The 21,915-nt window shown below is 38.2% G+C and overlaps 1 protein-coding gene across 14 annotated transcripts in view; it reads left to right on the top strand.

The window, feature by feature from the left end:
- Positions 1 to 21,915, top strand: part of fbrsl1 (fibrosin-like 1) — a 763,594-nt gene that overhangs the window by 353,238 nt on the left and 388,441 nt on the right. For 11 of the 14 annotated variants that reach the window (XM_052031844.1, XM_052031846.1, XM_052031834.1 and 8 more), the window contains 3 exons: positions 4,743 to 4,844; positions 6,097 to 6,207; positions 16,956 to 17,036. In XM_052031844.1, the coding sequence (XP_051887804.1) occupies positions 4,743 to 4,844; positions 6,097 to 6,207; positions 16,956 to 17,036 (294 nt within the window). The remainder of the gene's footprint in view (positions 1 to 4,742; positions 4,845 to 6,096; positions 6,208 to 16,955; positions 17,037 to 21,915) is intronic. The other 3 variants (XM_052031841.1, XM_052031840.1, XM_052031845.1) reach the window with 3 other exon arrangements.

Here is a 21,915-nt window from a genome sequence, read left to right as displayed (position 1 = left end):
GATAACTCACATTAAAGGCAAAGATAATGTGATTGCTGATTGTCTTTCCCGATGTTAAATGGGAAACATGTATCTGTACTAATCTGATATTCTGTAGTTGTGTAGCATGATAATTATTAACATTACTAACTATGCGCGGTTAAAATTTTTCTTGGGAAAATTTTTTTTTAGGTGGGAGGTGTTACGGACTCAGTGAAAGTCCCTTTAAGATAGAGAGTGTGTGTGTATGTGTGTGTGGGGCGTGCTTACGTCAATAGAAGATAAAGGACGTAATGACGTTGTTGAAGAAGTCAGAAGAAGGAGAGAGAGAGAAGGGAGAGAGACACCAGCCTGCTTGTTTTCTCTATCGATGGATGAGAAACAATAACTGTGTTTGCCACTGAAATCCATGTATGGAAAAGTTGGAAGTAATCCGGTGGAGTTCACTTTGTTGCTGACCTGTAGAAGGAAACAGGTATTTGTGTGTGGACGACCACGGTTCGGATGCTTTTCGGGGTGAGGAAGTCACTACCGAGTAAACACTGAAGTGTCGTTTGGGTTCCATCATGGAACATTTGGATTTCGTATGTACTCTCTCTATGTTTTTCTACATCTACATCTTATCTTCAGACAATGGTGGTTGTTGAAGAAGCCCTTGCTCATGTTTCACCTTATGGCTTGCGGAACTGAACTTTAAGAACCATTCCGGGAACTGAACTTTAAGAACCATTCCGGAACTGGGAGTTTTGGACTTTGTCACACACACACACGACGAGTTTAGTTTTGGGGTTAACGTTCAAGGTTTAACATTTTTGAATTCTAACATACTAACATTTTTACTTTTATTTTACGTATTATCATAAGTAGTGATTAATAAAATAGTTTTTAACACTGAATCATGCACAGTGTGTTTCTTTTGTTGCTGGTTTGTGACAGAGGTATTCTCCTTTTTCACTATTGGGTACATAATGGATTGTCGTAATGATGTTCATACAACTGCTCCAAGACTAATATTAATGCCTTAGTTTTATCTCACATCTGAAGTAAGAATGGCCCTGATGTGAACCTCAGTCAGATTCCAGTGTAATGTATAGTTTATAGACATATGTATAGAAGACAGCTAACTTAGGGTTTGGATTTGCGTCAACTCTGATTCACAATGTATGAAACGGGTGTTAGCAGGTTACATTTGAGTGAAGGATGTTTGGAATTGTAGTTGGAAAGTGTAGTTGAGATAAATATCTCTATGGTCTGCTATAATTCTAGGGGGTGTCACATACCAGCAACAAAAGAAATACACCGAGTCATGTATAAGTGGTAAAATCTATTTTATTAATAACTACTTATGATAATAAGAAAAATAAAAGTAAAAATGTTAGAAGTAAAAATGTTAGGTCTTAAACATTAACCCCAAAAACTAAACTCGAAGTGTGTGTGTGTGGCAAATTCCCAAACTCCAAGTCCAGGAATAGTTCTCAAAGTTCAGTTCAGCAAGCTATAAGGTGAAACGTGAGCAAAGGCTTCTGCAAAACCACCATTGACTGAAGAGGAAATTCAGAGAGAAAGCAGAGAATAATTACGAAATCCAAATGTTCCACGATGGAACTCATATGACACCTCAATCACTGATGATCTCCATTCCTTTGTTCCGAAGTATCTGCCACCCCGAAAGGCATTCGAGACGTGGCCTTCCACAAAAATACCTATTTCCTTCTACAGGTTAACGACAAAATGGACTCCACTGGATTATTCCAAAAATCCATACGTGGATTGTAGTGACAGATACAGTTATTGTTTTTCATCCATCGATACAGAGACCAGCAGGCAGGAATCTCTCTCTCTCTCTCTCTCTCTCTCTCTCTCTCTCTCTCTCTCTCTCTCTCTCACTCTCACTCTCTCACTCTGACTGACTCCGACTGTCTGCTCCAAAACATCATCACGTTCTTATTTCCTGTTGTTGTCGTCATCATGCCACACACACACCACTGACCTATGTCTTAAAGGGACATTCACCAATAGTAACTTAATCCGTAACAGGAGAGTGACCTATCTTTTATGATTTATAGTAAAGAATTAAAGTGATCCTTGCAGGTTAAATGGTATTTTCAAACTTTTGGCAAGAAACAAACTCCAACAACAGAATTAGAAATATCAAATTAGAAAGCAAAGAGGCACAATTAAGTGGAAGTTGTATTCAGCGAGGAAGCTCATATTCCTAGCTATATAATGCATTGAGATTAAAACAATAAATGTTGGGTGGCAAATCACATAGTAATTTGAACATTTCATCTGAAGTGGAATGGACGTTCTCATCTGCTATTTCTGTGGTTACATAAAGAAAATTAGGTAGCTCTTCCCCAACCCTCCTTGAATCCTTTGTTTGTCAACATGAAAATTCTGGCAAAGAATATCCTCAGAGTTGTTACTGCTCAGGTGTAACTTTGCTGGAAATGTGGATAAAGCCTCTCTGAGCAAATCAGAAACTTCTACTGGGGTTACAATGACAGTGGGAGCAGCTATGAGGAGATTTCCAGCTTATCTTTACCATGAGTTTTATTACACCACAGCTGGATATTATATCAAAATGAGGCCGACGTTTAATATTTCTTATTCTGTATGTTATCTGCTGCTGCTGGCAGCATTGATAGCTCTGAATCCAGTTGTGTGTTGAATTTTCACTCCATTTTAACCAGGAAGGATGTGGGTCTGTTGGAGAGGGTCAGGAGATTCACCAGGTAGTTGCCTGAATTGGAGGACTTTAGTTATGAGGAGAGATTGGATAGACTGGGCTTGTTTTCCCTGGAGCAAAGGAGGTTGGGGGATGACCCGATAGATAAGACAAGATAAGATTTCTTTATTAGTCACATGTACATCAAAACACACAGTGAAATGCATCTTTTGCATAGAGTGTTCTGGGTGCAGCCTGCAAGTGTCACCACGCTTTCGGTGCCAACGTAGCATGCCCACAGCTCCTAATCCGTACGTCTTTGGAATGTAGGAGGAAACTGGAGCACCCGGAGGAAACCCACGCAGACGTGGGGAGAATGTACACGCTCCTTACAGACAGCGGCCAGAATTGAACCCAGATCGCTTGCACTGTAATAGCGTTACGCTAACCGTTACACTACTGTGTATATAAAATTATAAGAGGCAAAGATAAGGTAGATGGTTTAAAGTGAGAGGAAGGATTTTTAAAGGGGATTTGAGGGGTAAGTTTTTTTTTCACACTTACTCCCAGAGGAGGTGGTGGAATCAGGTACAATCATTACATTTAAGAGACATTTAGACAGGCTCATAAAAATAGGCAAGGCATGGAAAGATGTGGACCTGGTGTGGGCAAAAAGGTTGACGTGGAGGTGGTGTGCTGAAGGGCCCGTTTCTTTATTGTACAACTCTCTATGACTTTGTAACATAATCCAAACTTGCATTCCAGGATAGTAATGTAGAAGAGCTACATTTTTAGAGGTGCCAGGTTTAAGTTCGACATTAGTTTGCATGTTTTGGTGGATATAAACAGTAACACTGCATTTCCTCATCATGTTCTTCCTCCAACCAGTACTATCAAAGGAAGATTATCTCCTTGTCTTGCCTGTTGTTTGTTGGTTCTTGATAAGCATAAATTAACTTCTTGCTTTGCACCCCAAACCTCCAACCAGTAAGACCCTGCAAATTACTGCATCTTTGGTTGATGTTGTGAGGTAACTTACAGATCCTCCCCAGTTGATGAACATTTACTTAAAAATTCTTTGCTACAATGAAGAGCTTAAATTAATTTGTTACTCACTGAATATTTCATTTGCCCAAATGAAGAGTAGGGAGCACGTTTGGACACTGTCTTTCAAACACAGGTCCATGAAAACCAGTAATATTAAACGGTCTTTTTGATCGGGTTAATGGGAAGGGGTCTGTAAAATAACCAAGCTATTTTAAATGGGGAAGAGGTACTTCCTCGTACTCTTCTGTCTGGCAACAATGGCTAATGAATGAGCGACTTGTAAGTTTCAGCTTGCCAAAACAAGTATGGTTTCTCTTCAGTTACTGCATCCTTGCTGGGAGGATATTGACTAGCTTCTGACTTCTTAACTTTTATGGGGATTATCAGATGCCATATAGCTTTTACTGTACCTATGCTATACAAATGTTCATATAATGAAGGGTTCTTTGGGAACCTAACCCATACATTAACTTGAGGTGAGCTATTTTACCTTCACAATGAATTAGTTGAGTTTCAGAACCTTCCATATGTTGAATGATGTTCAAAAATATGCTATATCTCCAATAGACTGAGCATAATGGTTGACACTGTTCCTTTTTCTTAAACTAATTAACTAAGATATTTGCAACATTTTTAATTTTTATTTTCATTCTAGTGCAGTTTTAATTTAATTCACAGGGATGTTTACTTATGAGTCAGATTATCGTGAACTGAGCCTCATTTCAATCCTTTGATGTGAAAAATGTTAGCATGTCCTAAGGATATTGATAAGCCACCAGAGAAATTCAATAGTTTTTGTTGCTCCTTCCTCCATTCCATCTGTTTCAATGTTTAGTTATAGAGTTTTAAGGCTTATGTAAATGGAAGGATGTATTTGTGTCATGTAGACAGAAAAGGAGCAGCAGTCAAAATCTGCCATGATGCTTTTGGAGTGGAACATTTTATCAGGAAACTTAACTCACTTGCGCCTACAGTAATAAACTTCATTCATCACCCCACAATGCACGCCTGTCATAACTCAAGCATCTCTTTTTCTCTTGTCATGCAGATGAAGGTCTCTTCCAACCAAAATGGCAGGAACAGCGAGGATGAGTGTGTCAGAGAAGCCAACAGTTCACAGAGGAGCAGTTCCAGAGACAAGCTTAGTGATGTAAGTGTACACCTCAAAAAGAAATAAAATGTCTGCACTCTGTATTCAGTGGCAATGACAGGCCGTTGGCATTGTTTCGTGGAGGGAATTTAAAGTCAAGAATAGAGATGAGGTTATGTTTTTATAAGGTGGCATTCAGTTGATTCATACTGCTTTTGAACAGACATAGGAGCTGTGGGATTTTGAATGATGCAGTACCTGAACAGGATTTTCTTTTTAAAGGGAAGTAGCTAGGCAGCTAAAGACTGTCTGCAGGATGTTGATGTGTGAATAACAAAATTCACTGAATAATAAAAGCACAAGCCAGGTTAGTAATGCCTGTAGTGATGGGGTCTAACTATGCAAATTTGTCCTTCACTTTTTGACAGCACTGGTCTAGGCCAAACTGGTCTAGGTCATACCCAAACTGCATTAAAGCGCGAAGTGATATACCAGATTACACTATGCATGGCACAAGGTTGAAACTATTTCATGGTGACTGTTGCCTGCAAATACTCCCTTGCTAGAAAAAAAAGATTCAAAGCATTCTGTGTTCAACTGCAAATAGCTAAATTATGTACAAAAATAGAAAGATCCCCACAGATTTATTTTGAACTGTGCTGAATGGTAGATGGTTAAAATGATCCCTGGTATAGGAATATCACTTGTTCTAACAACCTATAAGTAATATTCAAGTACTACAGAAAGGCTTTAGTTGATTATATAAAGTACTGTTGCTGTGACCGTCATCTGTGTCACAAAATCCTAATGACTCTTAACAATGGAAGGATCCTGTATGTATTAACTTATTTACATTCTGTACTCTTCCTACAATATTCCATAGAAACTTATCATTATTTGGTCAACACAATAATTTGATTAAATACATGATCAAAATGCTTGTCCTTATCAAAGTAGCGGTCAAATCGGATAAGGCCAATGGATTCCATTGATTTGAATGGGTCTCAGTGGTATTTGGAACTGGATACCCTGCCATGAATAATCCACACAATACAAAACTGCCACAAGCTGAATGTAAACATTTCAGGATGCACATAAATGTACAGTACATGTAGCCTTCATTTCCACACACAAACACCACATATTTCTAAAGAAAACATCCCTGTATTTGTTCAACTTTATTAAGTTATGTAGTCCTACACATATTTAATTTTTAAAAAAAGAGCAAGCACATCACAGCTCCTAAAGTTTCACATTAACATCAAAGGACGCCCAAAACACACTTGAAATCACGTTTCCACTTACCTCACAGCGGGAAAACTACCGCAACCTTCAAGAGCAGTCAATATGCCGAATTCACTACCGAAGTCCACAACAGAACAAGAAGTCAGCAATTCTTTCAGCATCATCACACACTAAAGAGGTAAGATTGAATAGCAATAATTAAGCCCAGTTGTATTACTCATGGGAATTGATAATTCAGAAGAGTTTATGAATTTCAAGTACATGGTCTGTAATTTTTATTCAGTGTCTTGTATGTCAGTTTATTAGTATGCAGATACTATGCCATTCTTAAGCAGTAAAATGCAAGAAACTACTACTGCCCTGTGCTGTTTTGTGATCAAAGTAACATTCTAATTGTGAAGGGAGCTTGATTGTGGTGTGTTCTTGGGCTGACTAATACACAGTTGAAGAGTTTGTTTGCAACCGATCATGCTACAATAGTACATGGCAATTATTAGTTATTAGGTGTTTTGTTTTGAACCAGTAATAGTTCTAGGACCTTGCTCAGTTGAAATAATGTTATCAGAGCTGGCATTGTGTAATTGCTCCTGTCATCAGTCACACCTGGTTTAATCTGGTTCCTTTTTGGGTACCTGAGGTGAAAGACCATAGCTTCTAGGTATGGGATGAGGGAGTTCCACAATTTTGAGAAATTGGTCAGCAACTGCACTATTTCCATACTGCAGAATGGTAGCAATGAGGGAACCTTGTAATATGATGCTTTGAAGGATGACAGGAGAATGACTGGCAAGAAGTAGTATCAAAAGATGCAGCTTTCAAGAACAGGGGATTGGAGGTTTGATGGAAGGATAGGATTGCACAACATGAGAGCTTCTCTGACACGTCATCAAATATTAAACGTTGTTAAAGGAGCAAGATGCATTGACATGAGTGGAACTTGGAGCTTCTGGATGACAGCTTGAAAATGGAAAGTAATGTAGGTTCTTTTCTGCTCAGTGGAAGTAGTGACTCCAAAGATATTAACGGTTAAGCTAAGAGTGCAAATCTCAAGGTAGTCGGAGGTTGGTTTAGATGTGCAAGAGACAAAAGGAAGAAAAGAAAAAGAAATATCAATTTCAAATATCACATATTTCTAAAGAAAACATCCCTGCAATTGATAAAAGGTGAAGTTACCTAGTTTCAGATGTGTAGTTAGATTTGCTGAATAAAGGAAATCATTGATACAAAGGTGATGTAGAGAGGGAACGAATCAGGATCTAGTAAAACATAATTAAATCAGTATCAATCTGTCTTGTATTCACAAGACAGTATTCACATTCCTCTCAGGCAGCGAATTCAAGATGGTTGCCTTCTTTCAATTGAGGAAAATTCTCATTTTATTTATAAATGGCTGACACTGCCCCACCTTATCCCTCCTCTCTTACACATCAATGTAAAAGCATTTGTTCTGAGACTATGAGACTATAACAACACTTAGCAAGGAATTGTAGGACCATCCTGTTCAATCTCACCTCATGAGATGGCCCTCTCATTCCAGGAATCATTCAAGTGAACCTTCAATGTGTTCTCTCCATGGCAAATATATCCTCTCTTGGGTAATGAGACCAAAACAGTACACAGTACTTCTGGAATGATCTGAACAAAGCCTTGTACAATTGTAACAGTATTTCCTTCCTCGTACTCCTTGCAATAAAGCCTGATGTACTATTTACCATTTTAATTGGTAAATAAAATTTTAATTGCTACCTACCTTCCTAACTGTAAACTGCATGATAACTGAGATTAATAACCAAACAAACTTCAATATAGGATACCAAATATTGGCATTCACTTTAAAAGTACACAACTTCTAGACCTTATCAGTGACAACTAATTTACTGAGGTTAAGGGTAGAACTCTGGTTATGTCCAACATAGGTAGGAAAGCCACCAGTGAGATGATGATCATTTGAGAATTAACTTTAGCTATATCCTAACCAGAGAAAATGTGAGTAGTGAGGCATTTCAGTGGTTTTTAAAACTATAGTGATGTGATGTCTTTGCAAGAAAGTAAAATGTAGTGGGATTAGTATTAATGAATAAATGTGATCCAGTGTGGCTGTGGATCTCTGGCACTAAACCATCAGGGCAACATAGCTTTGTAACTTGATCACAGGTATTCATTATTCCATACAGATGCATGTTGCAGGCTGTTGAATATTCTCTATTGTGCAGCTTGACCACACAGATTCGCATTTGTTCACACATGCTATTACAAACTGACAGTTTAAGCAGTCAAACAGGATTGCTGACATTTATTTCGCTTCTAATTACAGATTTATTTAATAATGACCTATATTTTGCCACTTCACCATCAGATCTGCAAGGTAGATTAATGTTCAAACGGTCAAACATGGCAGGTTAAATGAGAGCTTTGTTAAAGCAAGGTGAATTTATGCAAATTTTGCACCAGATTTCAGTGTTCACTTACTTGGCTGTGAAATATGCTTCATAACCAGAAGTAGTCATGAAAATGTATCAACCTAACAAAATCCAATTGGACAGTTCATTTAGCTTTCAAATTAAAAAAACACTACCTTTCCTTTCAAATGTGAAACAGTTTTGATGGGATTCTGAGTGAGCATAATATATTGGTTATTAATGCTTGCATTGTCCAATGTGAAGCAAATATCTGTAAAAGACTTCCAGCAAATGTTTGGCATCTAAAAGTGTTTATTAAAAATGTCAGCTACAAACTGGATCTCGCAGATAAAAGCAGGAGCTGCCTTGACAGTTTGACAGCAAGTACAGCTAGAAAATTCTTTAGTGCATGTAAAGCATGAGAACTGTGTGCTGTAAACACTTCATGCTTCTGAAGATGTGTGTCACTCTGATCCCAGGCAAGCTAAAGTAATGCAGGAATTGAATAGCAAAGTTCTTGAGAGGCTGCCACTGTTATAAAAACACCTTGGAGAGTCACTTGGACTGCACATCTAAAATGTGACCCAGAGTTCAGAAGTCCTGTAATAATTAGAAAATCATGGAAATTTATGTCACAGAAGAGTTCCATTTGGCCTATTGTGTCCTTAGTGGTCAAAAGAGAGTTGTCCAGCTTAATACCACCATCCAGCCCTTGTTTTGAGCTCTTGCACTTTAGGGCACATCTGGTACTTATTAGGTACTTTTAAATGCAATGAGAACGTCTTCCCCCTTAAGACAGTGAGATATGGAGCCTCACGAATCTCTGGGTAAAGAAGAATTGTCCTCCACTCTCCTTTATTCCATTTTTATCTTTGTTCCTTGGTTGTTGACCCCTTCATTAAGGGAATAGAACTTCATTCTTTCTTACCCCTTATAACTTTATCAGCTCAATTAAATACTTTTGGCTTTCTCCATACCAAAGTAAACACAGTCTATACAATCAAAAGTTCCAGCATGATTTCCTCACTGTTAGATTCTGTACCTCAACTTCTAAGCTGGTATATTTCTCCAGGCTTCCTGCACTCTTGAACTCTGATTCTTCAGGCCTTCACAGCAACTCTTGATTGAGCTTTTTTCTCAGCACCACTTTCCTGCACCAATCATATGTCTTGAGTCCATTAATATCCATTGTTTATATCTCCTTGAAGCCTCCTTGCATTCTCCTCATAACCTACATTACCATCCTTCATTTCATCAGCAAAAGTGGATTTATGGCACTTGGTCCCCTCATCCAATCATTGATATAAACTGTGAACAGCTGTGGCCCCACTAGGCACAACTTCCAACTCATAAATGATCTGTTTATTCCTCCTGTTTTCTGTCTGCTAACCAAGGATATCACCACCAATCCTATGTGCTCTAATTTTGTTTAATGGCCTTATCGAATGCGTACCGAATGTCTAAATACAAGACATCCACTGATGTCCCCTTATCTATTTTGTTATTTATAAGTTCAAAAATCTCTTATCAGATTTGTCAAACATGATTTCCCTTTCTTAGTTCCATGTTGACTCAGTCCAGTGCTGTTATTTTCTAAGTGCCCTACTAACACTTCCTCGATAATAGATTTTGGCATTTTCTCTACAATTTCAGGTTAACTGGTCTGTAATTCACTGTTTTCTCTCTTCCACATTTCTTAATGTAGGTTTCAATTATAAACCCATTATTTATGTGGGAATTGTTCCTGAATCTGTGGAAGTTTAGAAAGTAGGAATCAGTGGATCCACTATCACCATCACAACCGCTTTCAAAACCTTAGGATCCACATCTTAAGGTCCTGCAATGTTATTGGCTTCCTGTCCCATTAATTTCTCCAATATTATTAATTTTCCTGATGCTAATTTCATTTAGGTTCTCAAATCACTCTAAACCTGTTGTTCTCCCCTATTTCTAAGAAGTTTTGTGTGTTTTCTTCCATGAGTATAGACACAAAATGTTCCTTTCTCCCTCATATATAAATTCTCCTGTCCATGTCTGTAAGGGATCCATACTGAATTTTGCTAATGCTTTTTCCTCATCAGTAGAAGCCTTTTACCGTCTACTTCTATATTTCTCCTCACAACTTTAATTGTTTAACAAATATTTTAACAGCGGCATCTTTGGATTTACTATTGACCTGGATGCTGTGCAGGGCCAGCTATATTAACACTGTTGCTACAATATCAAAGAAAAGACAGGTACTTAGCAATGAGTGGCTTACCTCTTGATCTCTCAAGTTTCTAAGAAGAGTTATGGAATACCCACCATTCATCTGGATGAGAGCAATCACAACCACACTTTAGGTGCTTAATACTGTCCAGGACAGAACCTCATACTAGATTCAGTTTTTACTGTTACCATATCTAGGCATGGAAGCAGCTGTATGCACACTTTTCAAGATGCACAGCAGGAAGCCACTTCAGTAGTCCCTCTTTCATTTGGAATGCCTACCAGCAAGGTGGATTAGAATAGCAATGTTTTGGGACTGCCCTTCAGCACAAATTCTACTTAAAAGTTGCAGGGTATTTTGATTTCGACTAATTTTGATCACCAATGTAGTGGTGCTTCAAAAGGAAGTGTCACTACAACCACTGAAAGAGAAGTATGGAAAGGTAATGTGCACCATTGTCTACAAAAATTACTTTTACTTAGAACATCGACCTATATTCTTCTGATGTCACGTGAAAATAACTGTGTGTTTATGTTGTAGTTAATGATGCCTGCTCTTGTGCCATAGGTCCCACAGATCAAATGGCATCGCCAGCAGTGAAAAAGCTAATTCATTAAAAAAATATTGTGTTGGACAGCTGAGCAAATGTAGTTAGTTTACATTTACATTACTACCAGAAGAGCCAACATTGAGAGAGAGACGTGGAAACAGGGCATATATGTAAACTTCTGTATACACCAACAAAGTATAAAGCAGCACAGATCTTCGGTATATGTCCTTTGCATCTGAATTGGGCTACAATTTGAAAGCATTTCCTTTGAAACCCTCTCTTTTATCACAAAAATACTGCAATGATTGGACATCTCTGCTTGAATTTTTGTCATGGGAAAGATGTTCTCCCTTTAATGTAGGTGTAATTGACTACCTTAATTTTGAGTTCTGAACAGAATTTGAAATAGTCCTGCAGGCATTTGAAGATAGGAAATTTTACATTAAGTTGTAATTGTGAAATTGTTTTTCAGTAATTTGCTTTGTGTTTCAAGCCTGTGATCTGTCATACAGTGATACGCAAGGAGACTCCAAGCATGCCACAGGCAATTGAGTATTTCTGTTCTGTTCAGTGGACTTTTGTCCTAGTAGCAATCAAAATGCATCAATTCATGTTTAACAGGCATATCAGATGAACACAGTCACCAGGCAAACAAAAATGAACCGTCAGTTAGATTCCAAACAGCCTGACAAATGTTGTCTACTTTCTATCTCAGCGTTGGGTTTGTAATATCCATGGATAATATTACAAGCATCGTTCACCCTGCTACTGATTCATAACTTTCATCTGTGTTTTAAAATAAAGTCATATTTACCTGAGATGGTTGTGCCTAATAGCTGATAAACTGGTGCACTGTAAATTTTATTTTGGGAATCTTAACAAGGACAGGCATAAGACTACAGAAACTTTGCAAGGTAAAGCATATGCAGTATATGGGACAACATTTTGCAAGGGGGAAATTCTTTGCCAGTTGCAGCAATATTGTAATCTATTTTGTGCTTGAGGTAGCTAAGGTACTTGTATATGATTCCATCATTAGTAGCCATGCCTTCAGCTACCAAGGCCCAAGCCTGTGGAATTCATCTTCCTCTCCCTGTTTCTGTTTATCTTTCTATCTCTTCAAGATGTTCTTTGACTGAAGTGCTTATTAATTGGCCTAGTATTATATGTAACTCTTTATCAATGTTTGCTTGCTAACCTTTCTGGAAAGGTCTTGAAATATTTTACTACATGAAAGGCACCATGCAAATTAAACTCAACATTGAAGAATCTCTGAACTAAATACTAATCATTTGGAACAAATTTAAAGGATTTGCTTATTCTGTGTAAATCACAGGTTTCAATTCAACAGTTTTATTATGTTAATCAATTATTGCTATTTTGTAAATCCAGTGCTTTAGAAACGTATGTCAGGTTCTCCAAACCCATAGGGGAAATATTCTGTGATTCATGGCTCAAAATATTTTCCTCCTTTCTAACTTTCTCTTACTGGAACCTTACTTCTTGAAGGCAGTGACTTCTCCAAATGCAATGCTTGAGGCTTCGGTACCCTCCAACATCTCACCCATGTTTCAAATGAGAGATCTGGTTAGTGAACACTGGAAGATTAGTCAACAGGTTGGCAATTACAGGAAAAGCCAATCTATACTTGTATGCCTCTGGCAAGATCCACTGGATGGTAATGACTTGCACGAAGCTGGTTGCAGTGCTTGCATGACTAGTGCAGTTCATGTGAGTCAAATCAGCACAGATGTGGAATTCAATCTTGGATATCCTTGGTTTGAACTTAGTATGCTGTGCAATACAGTATATTTCTTCCAGGTGCTCCGGTTTCCTCCCACATTCCAAAGACGTATGGGTTAGGAAGTTGTGGGCATGCTATGTTGGCACCGGAAGCATGGCGACACTTGCGGGCTGCCCCCAGAACACTACGCAAAAGATGCATTTCACTGTGTGTTTCGATGTACATGTGACTAATAAAGATCTTATCTGTATATTGATCTTATTGAGGGCTTAAGGAAACACTCAAAAAGTTTGTTTGCAGATGTTTTCAATAGTTTCCCAAATCAGAAGCTCCTCCACAACAACTATTAATTGTCTGCAAAGGTTACCAATGAATAAGTGTGCATTTAGTCAATTAATACAGAGATTGATCCCTAGTATAGAGTGAGACAAAAGCGATTGACAATTTGAAGTGTAAACAACAAATACAATTTTTTAAAAGATTTTGTTTAAGTATTCATCCATTAACAGCCTAAATACTAAATTTGTTTGAATAATAGTGTGCTGGTTGATTGCTATAGAACAACTAGGACATATAAAATAGGCTTATTTTCAATGTATTAAAAATGTGACCTGCCACAAACTTCTGATAACTTCATAAGCTTACTGGACTTGCATTTCCTCAAAGCAAAAGTATTCTACAACCTGCCTCTGTGAACAATGTGCTTCTTCCTCCTTTCAAATATAGTTCACCATGGGCTACTGGAAAATGTGCACCACTTCCCATATCTTGAGAGCCAACTCTCAATGAAGGCAGACATAACAATGTAGTGTATTCTTAACTTCAGTGTAGCTTTTGGCCTGAGGAAGATCAAGAGTTCAATTTCAGCTCAAAGTTCATGGTCTGCAAGCCAGCAGTGATCAATGTATGCATTTGAGATGTGGACTACCTATGGCAGATATCTCAGAGCACTGGTGTAGTGCTAACAAAGCTATATGCACAAAATCCTCCAAATGAACTGGCAGTATAGGGTGAACCAATGTAAATTATCTCGTCCAACATCCCTAGCATTGAAGCTTTAATTATACCAAGTCAGGTCTAATGTAGCTTTCCCACCAACTTGTTGGAATCCCTAGCCCATGAGCTTGAAATGGAAAAGAAATGTTCAGGATGATATTGGGAACTTCATGCCTCATCATCCAGAGCACAGAAAAGCATAATATAAATGACTGAAGGAGCGTACCACTACCCAAACAGAATGCATCTCCTGCCCCAGCTGTAACAGAGTCTGCAGGTCCCACATTGGCCTCACCAGCCTCTTGGACCACAGAACTGGAGTACAAGCAAGTCATTCTTAGACCTGGGGGACTGAAAACTAAGAGAATGATTAGAAGGCATGATACTGTGAGGCATATAACTTGTTGCATTGTTTTGTCAGCCAGTTTTCTCCCTTCTTTTGAAAACACTTTCTCAACCAAGCTGTTCTGTTCTTGTGGCCGTTGCAACAGAACCAAATCCTCTACTCTCCTGACATTCACACACTATTTTTCCAGCAATGACCTGTATACAACAATCAAGAGTTAACATTTTGCCATGGAATCTGAAGCTGATTAAACCAACACTGTTGCAGAGCTGGGATAACTAACTCAGCAGTTGCATGGAATTTATCCAGCTGTTTAACTGGTTTCTATATGTGCATAATGAATTGTCCTGCAGTTTTCTTCTCTTTTGATCAGTGCCTAGCCCACTCCCAGTCGATCTGTAGGAAGCGTCACCTGAACTGATAAATAGCCTTACTTATTGCTGCTTGAATCAATACGCCAAGTTACCAATCATTGCTTTCTTGTAACAAAATGTATGTTTGTGAACATTACCACCATAATAAAATTCAAATGCTCTGAGAGACATCCGATAAGAAAAATATATTCTATTGTTGTATGTAAATTATCTGGTTCTTAACAAAATAAATAAGATTACTTATGCCAAGAGAAAACTTTAAAATATTCATGCTGCAAGAAATCTAGTCGAATTAGGTTCACAGAAATCCATGTTCATCTTCAGTAATTTGGAGCTATGTTAAGGTAATCAATGTACAGAGCTTTTCCTTCTCTCTAATTTCTTGCTTTTTTTCTGTTGCCTGTCAAGCAGGAAGGTTATCAGTTTACTTCTGTAACACACAAAATGCTGGAAAAACTCAGCGGGTCAGGCATCACCTCCAGAGAGGAATGGACAGTCCAGATGAAGGGTCTCTACCCGATATGTCGGCTCTCCATTTCTCTCCATATATGTTGCCTGACCTGCTAAGTGCCTCCAGCATCTTGTGTGTTGCTCCAGATTCTAGCATCTTCAGTCTTTTGTGTTTCCATTTTCAGTTTACTTTGCTTGCTTTCTGTCTTACTTCCAGAAGATCTTCAGTTTATTTCCCCTCCATAAATATCATCTAACCTAGGCAGACACTTTAGGTGATATTTATGGAGGGTAAATAAACTGAAGATTTTCTAGTAGTAGGACAGAAAGCAAGTGAAGTAAACTGAAAACGGAGGCATCAACTTAGACGTTATTTTAAAACTGTGACCTTAGCTCAGATGGATATTAACAATTCAACAGTTTTGAAGAAAAGCAGAGAAGTTCTCGTGTTCTCTTGTTGGTCCATATGTAAGACAGATTTTCTTTGTTACAACAGTCTACACTTTAAAGTATTTCACTGGATTTGGGGTGTCCTAAGATTTTAAAATGTGTTGTATGTCCCTTGTTTTACCTTTCTTTTAGAAAGGTATTTATTGTCACACATGTATCAAAGAACTGTTTTATCAATCATTCCACATTTTGGATGCTGTTGCTATGGAGAATTTCTCAACTGTACAGTTTCTGAAGCATGAAGCTGCATGGTTACAGAAGCTAGGGGGATAAACGCCACCGCTTCCCACCTTCCACCCCCCCCCCCCCCAAAAAAGTAATCAGTAATCCTGATATTCCTGATATTTGCTGCTTCTTTCAGATTTCCCAGGAAAATCTACTGCATGTCCTCATACTTTGCAGTGCATCTGTGAAAGTTAGCTTACTCAATACAGTTTATTTAAACTGTAAGGATTCTTAAAAACTAAGAATCGTAATTTCTCTTTCTCCACTTTCTCTATTGTCAGCCACGTACAGAGGATCTAAAAGTGAACATAAACTATGGTATAAGTTGTCCATTATTTAAGATTTATATTTCCACAATAGCCATCAACATTATCAACAAAAATCTTACTCTGTGTGTTGCTGAACTTCCCTTTCAACAGCTGATTTCAACAAGTACTTTTCAGTGAGTTTGGCTTTTGTCGGTTACCTTACAAGCACTTCCCCAAAGGGAAAAATATTCTGTCCCAGTATATTCACAGAAGCATTACTATCTATTTGCACAAAAACACAATCTCTGTACAGTTTAGCATATGGTATAAAACAAGACCAGAACTCTATTATCAAAATGCTGCCTGTTTCCTCAAAACAAAACTTTTATAGTTGCTTTCAAGTTGTTGCTGTTCAATTGGGATTCAAGAAGACTAATTTTCAAAAGCCAGGACCTATCAATTACTCTACAAAATGTAACATTACTACCACTGATAAAGTAAGTTTATCATGTTGCCAGGATAAATATGCTAGATTTAGTACTATAAACATAAACATATCGCTTTCAAATGAACATCCTCCAAGATTCCAAATATAAAGAAAGATAATTCAAGGGCAGCTTACATTCACAGGTTGGAAAACGTGTACAAGCTGCATATTGAATTTTATTTTATTATTTCTAATAAAGCTTCCACCCAGCTTCTCAAAGCTTTCCAAACAATCTGTGCTAAATATAACAAAGGACTACTTTGTGCATGTTTCTAAAAATGATTGTAGTCATTCCTATAAAACAGTTAACACTGAACGCCATTGCACTCCTGCACGAAGTGAACCATGACTACATTTCAATATTTGCAGAATAATTTCTAGAATACTGTGAGATAACATATTGTCCCAGTCTGTTCATACTTCTAATTCTACTTTATAATATTTTCAGATATCTTGTACAAAAGATGTACGAATTTCGAAAGCTGAAAAGGCCTTCAGTACTCAAAGGGTTAATCTTCCAACCAAACAAGTGAATATCCTTTTTTGTTTGTTTTTCTGAATGTACAGGACATTTAACTTTTGGAGGACAATTGTAACATTTCAATATTGCAATGCATCATTAGAAATTCAGAGTATAAATCAGCTTGTAAATGCTACAGAGTATCCCAATATGTAAAAAGAAGCCGAATAAATACATGGTCCTGAAACTTGAATAATTATTCTTTAAATATATTGATCCCTTTGTTCCTTTGCTATCTGTAAATTGGGAAATGTTGCCATAAATGTAGCGGGGATTAGAATTACTTTAAAGCAGTATGTTAGAAATTGTTTTGGTCTTTACCTGTGCTGTCAAAAAGGTCCTTGAAATTATCATGTTTATGTAACACTGCGTTTGAGGAGTTTGCTGGCATTGTGATAAGTTTATTTCTAAAACCATGGCTAGCCAAATAGAAGAGGAATCTGAAGATATTTCTAAAATTGCCTCGGGTACAGTTTAAAGTTGCAATGCTTTTTCTGCGGAGGAAAGCAAAGATGCAGCAGTGCAGTCTGGAGGGGAGTGGGGAAATGCAATCTTAATTTATTTTCCCATTAGTTTTAGTTGAGGACCAGGCTTTTCTCAACTAATGAAAGGTGGCTCTGTTTGGGCTCTGTAATTGCTTTGTTAGGTGCTTTGTATGGCTTTCATGCCCCAATATCAGTGCACAAAACCAACAGTGTATGCTCCCAAAATGAGATTTTCTTATCATTTATTTTACTGTGGCATAATTGGAATTTAGCAGCATATTAAGAGTCTGATAAGTGACATTTGTATTTTGTTGTTTTGACCCAGGGGAAGCAGGGAGCATCTTTGCCTTCTCTTTTATTTGTCATACTAATCCCTTTGATGTTCATGCTGCTATAGAGCTCTAAATAGAGCCATGCACAATGGTTAAAAGGGTTTTTGCTGTTTCTTGACCCGTCAGTTTAAGAACTTGCAGTTTTTTAGTAAATTGAATGGATCTCCTTCATTATCATTTAAATGAGCCCCGTATCCTTCCAAATGCTTAAATTTGAATGTGGTTGTAAAGCTGTGATAATTTGAAATATTCATTCCCTCAAGGGTAACATTTCAGAGGCACTGAATGCCATTGTTACATGTTCTCATATTTTTCTGAGTGAGATGGGAAAATAGACTGGTAATTGTCTGCTGAGCCTCTAGAATGGGTGCTCCAGTTAGTCGAGACATTGGCTCTAATTGTCATGGGGGGGGAGGGGGGTTACTGATGAATCATGGTGTATGCATGCAGCAGCCATGGCCAAATTGAGTGATATAGCCAGAGCTATGTGCAAATTGGCAATTATTAGCACAGCAGAAAGGCTGGCAGGTGTAGAATGCCTTCTGAGGTTTTGATTGAAAAAGGAAATAGCAAAATTTCTGTGATGAAGGCTAGTTGATTAGGGCTGATGAAGCAAGTATGGCTGGCTAGCTCAGAAACCTGACTGAAGTGGAGATGCACCGATTATTGGAATATTTGATTAAATTCACATTACAGCACTGGTCGATTATTAATTTCATAGCTGAATACTCTTTCGGCTACCACGTTTGCTAAAGAGCCAATGATTAGTGCCTGTCTCATGTTGGAAAATGTTTCTTCAGCGCTTCTCTGCAGCTTTTATGTCACTCGCTGTAATTTTTGTCACAGTTTATCATAAAGCAGATGGTCACTCTTGGCTTAAATCCATTGGATTTAAGGTAGCATGTGTGCTTTGTTCTAGTCAGTTGTGATAGACTGTGGTTGTGGAAATGTCGGGGCGTTGCAATATATTGTAATTTACCAACACGCCTATCCTGTGTATTGCATAATTGGTGATATGCATGTTTTAATTGGAGCATTATTCTTCAATTTAACCCTGTCCTCACCCAGAATCCACATTTTTGTATTATAAAAGTAACACAGTGAAAAGAGGAAACGTGTGTTTCTGTACACATACTTGCGCCACCCCCCTCAGGCTGCATTTCCAATCCTAATGGGTCACTGAGTTAACACGTTAGCATTGTAGCTGCAGCTGACTTGAAATTGAACTTGGGAACCTCTGGATTGCATGACAGTTATGCAATACCTGCTACACTTCACAATAGAAAAACTTTATAATGAATGTCACATTTCTTTCAAAGGTACATTTGAAGAAAATTTGGAGTCAGACTAGACCATATTGCCCGTTAAGCACAGCTGATCTGATCTCAGCCTCAGCTCCACTTTCTTGTCTGTTCCCCATATCCCTTGACTTGCCGACAGATCAAATATCTGTCTGTCTTGATGTTGAATATATTCAGTGATTTAGCCTCCAGAACTCTGGTTTATATAATCACAAAGATTCATGACCATCTAAGAGAACAAGTTGCTGCTCATCTCCATCTCAAATGGATGATCTCTTACTCTGAAACATTGTCCCCTAGTTGGAGATTTGCCCTCAAGGAGAAACATGCCCTTAGCATCTATCTTCTCAAGTTTCTATTTCAGATATCCCTATTCAGATTTGCCCTCTCAATTTAAGCTGAGTATCTGACTAAGTGGATGAAAATGAGCCAAGTAGCCTTGTTGGAAGTAATGGCCTGGTTTTTGCTGAAGCAATGGTGGTGAAACTGTCAGCATTGCCTGCCATTACATAGCTAAACTCACTGCAACTTCAGAATTTCCAGAAGTGTGAAGTGAATGATCCACCTCAGATTCATCTTAAGATACTCACCATCACAGAACCCAGTCTTCATTCAATTCAATCTATTCTATGTTTTATCAAGAAACTGTTCAGAGCATTAGATCCAGCCAATGCTATTGGAGTTGACAACACCCCAGCTGCAATACTGAAGGCTTGTTCTACAGACCAGCTGTACCTCTAGCTAACCTATTCTGTTAGTTACAACACTGGCATCTACCCAGTGATGTGGAAAATTCACATAAGGCAGGACATGTTCAAACAGTCTATTGTTAATCATCAGCAGTGTGATGGAAGGTATGATGGACGCAGCCCTTACCCATTATTAACCTCCTCACAAATGTTCAGATTGGGTTTGACTGAACCACTCAGCTCCAGAGCTCATCATAGCCATGGCCCTGACATAGTGCAAAGAACTGAATTCCGCTGGTGGCGTGAAAGTGACTTCCCTTGTTATCAAACTGACAATTGATTGTACTTGAGGAGCTATGGTAAAACTGAACTCTCTGGGCATCCGAGAGGAAACACTCCAAAGGCTGGAGTCATGTCTTGCATAAAGGCAGATGGTTGTGATTGTTGGAGGCCCATCATTCCATCCCCAGTACTTCACTGCAGGAGATGCTCAAGGCAGTGTTCTAGACCCAAACATCTCCAGCTCCATCTCTATCAATGGCCTTCCTTCCATTATAAGGTCAGAAGTGGGGGTGTTCACTGATTGTACAATGTTTAATTACATTTGCAACCCCTCAGGAAATGAAACAGTCCATGCCTGATGTAGACAACATTCACACATGGGCTGATAAGTGGCAACTAACATTTGCACCACTAAAGTGCCAGATTATGTCTATCAAAAAAGATTTCATTCACATTACCATTGCCAAGTCCCCCACTGTCAAATTCTGGGGGAGGAGGAGAGGAAAGGTAGTGTCACCATTGGCCAGAAACTCAGCTGGACCAGCCACATAAATATATTAACTACAAGAGCAGTTCAGAGGCTGGTATATAACTTAATTTCTGGCAAGCCAAAGTCTTTCAACCATGTACAAGCCAAGTCAGGAATGCGATGGAAGTGCTCATCATTTGCCCAGATAAATGCAAAATTGCTGAAGAAGCTCAACACCATCCAGAGCAAAGCAGGCTGGCACAGTCTCTCCTCGCTTAAGCAGCTCCTCAGAATCGAGGATAACTTGCCTCCACTCCAATTCTGTGTTGTCGAGCTGACTGATGAAACTGTGGGGGACCTGCAGATTCTTCTGTCTCTGCCAATATGTTGCCTCCTACGCCATGAGTTAATATTTTCTTCAATAACTACTGATGCGGCACCTTATCAAAAATTTTCTGGAAATCCACATATAGTGAATCAACTGGGTCTCCTTTCTCCACAGAACTATTACTGCTTTAAAGAATACCAATAAATTGGTCAGATGTTATTTCCCTTTCAAAAAATGTTGTTGACTTTGCCTGAATATCTTAAATTCCTAAAGTGCGCATGTAATTTCTTTAATAACACCTAAAATTTTCCACATGATAGATGTTAAACCAATTGGCTTATGGTTTCCTGTGTTCTGTCTCCTTTCTTGAACAGAGGAGATATATTTGCTATTTACCAAACTAATGGAAGCGAACCCTAACCCTTACTGTTGTTTAAATAGCTAGTTGATAACAGTTCTATTTGGAATTGTAGGCATTTGCCTTTGAGATTTGTACCTTTGTTAAAAATCATAAATTATTTAAAAAATTATTTCTTAAAAATTAATTTCCAAAATGTGTTTTGATATTTCATATCTTCTTCGAAGTGTATCCTAGTCTGTAAAGTTTTATAAAATATTTGTGAAGTTAAATCAAAATTGTGCTTTTTCATTTCTGGCTTCTTGACTGAGAATTATTAAATATGATTGACTAGTCAGCCAACTTCCTGGAAGCCACAGTCTATTTGAACTGATGACTGACAGCAACTAACATTGGGAAAGGGGAAGTTCTACCACAGATTGCTTAATCTCTGCTGACAGCTTTCTTTGAGGTTAGTGGCAAGTGCCATTGCTTCACCACTGACCACATATTTGAGGTCTGTAACTTATAATGCATACCATAGATGACCTATTGCAAAATAGAAAGAATCCATCATATTTTGAGACCTCTGATTTTAATCAATTGGTTACAAAGCCAATTTATAAAAGGTCACTCTCTCTTGGGTTGAACTCCCTGGTTCCAAC

The sequence above is a fragment of the Pristis pectinata genome, chromosome 17, assembly GCF_009764475.1.
Source record: "Pristis pectinata isolate sPriPec2 chromosome 17, sPriPec2.1.pri, whole genome shotgun sequence".
NCBI lineage: Eukaryota > Metazoa > Chordata > Chondrichthyes > Rhinopristiformes > Pristidae > Pristis > Pristis pectinata.
This window is presented reverse-complemented; position numbering and strand designations above follow the sequence as displayed.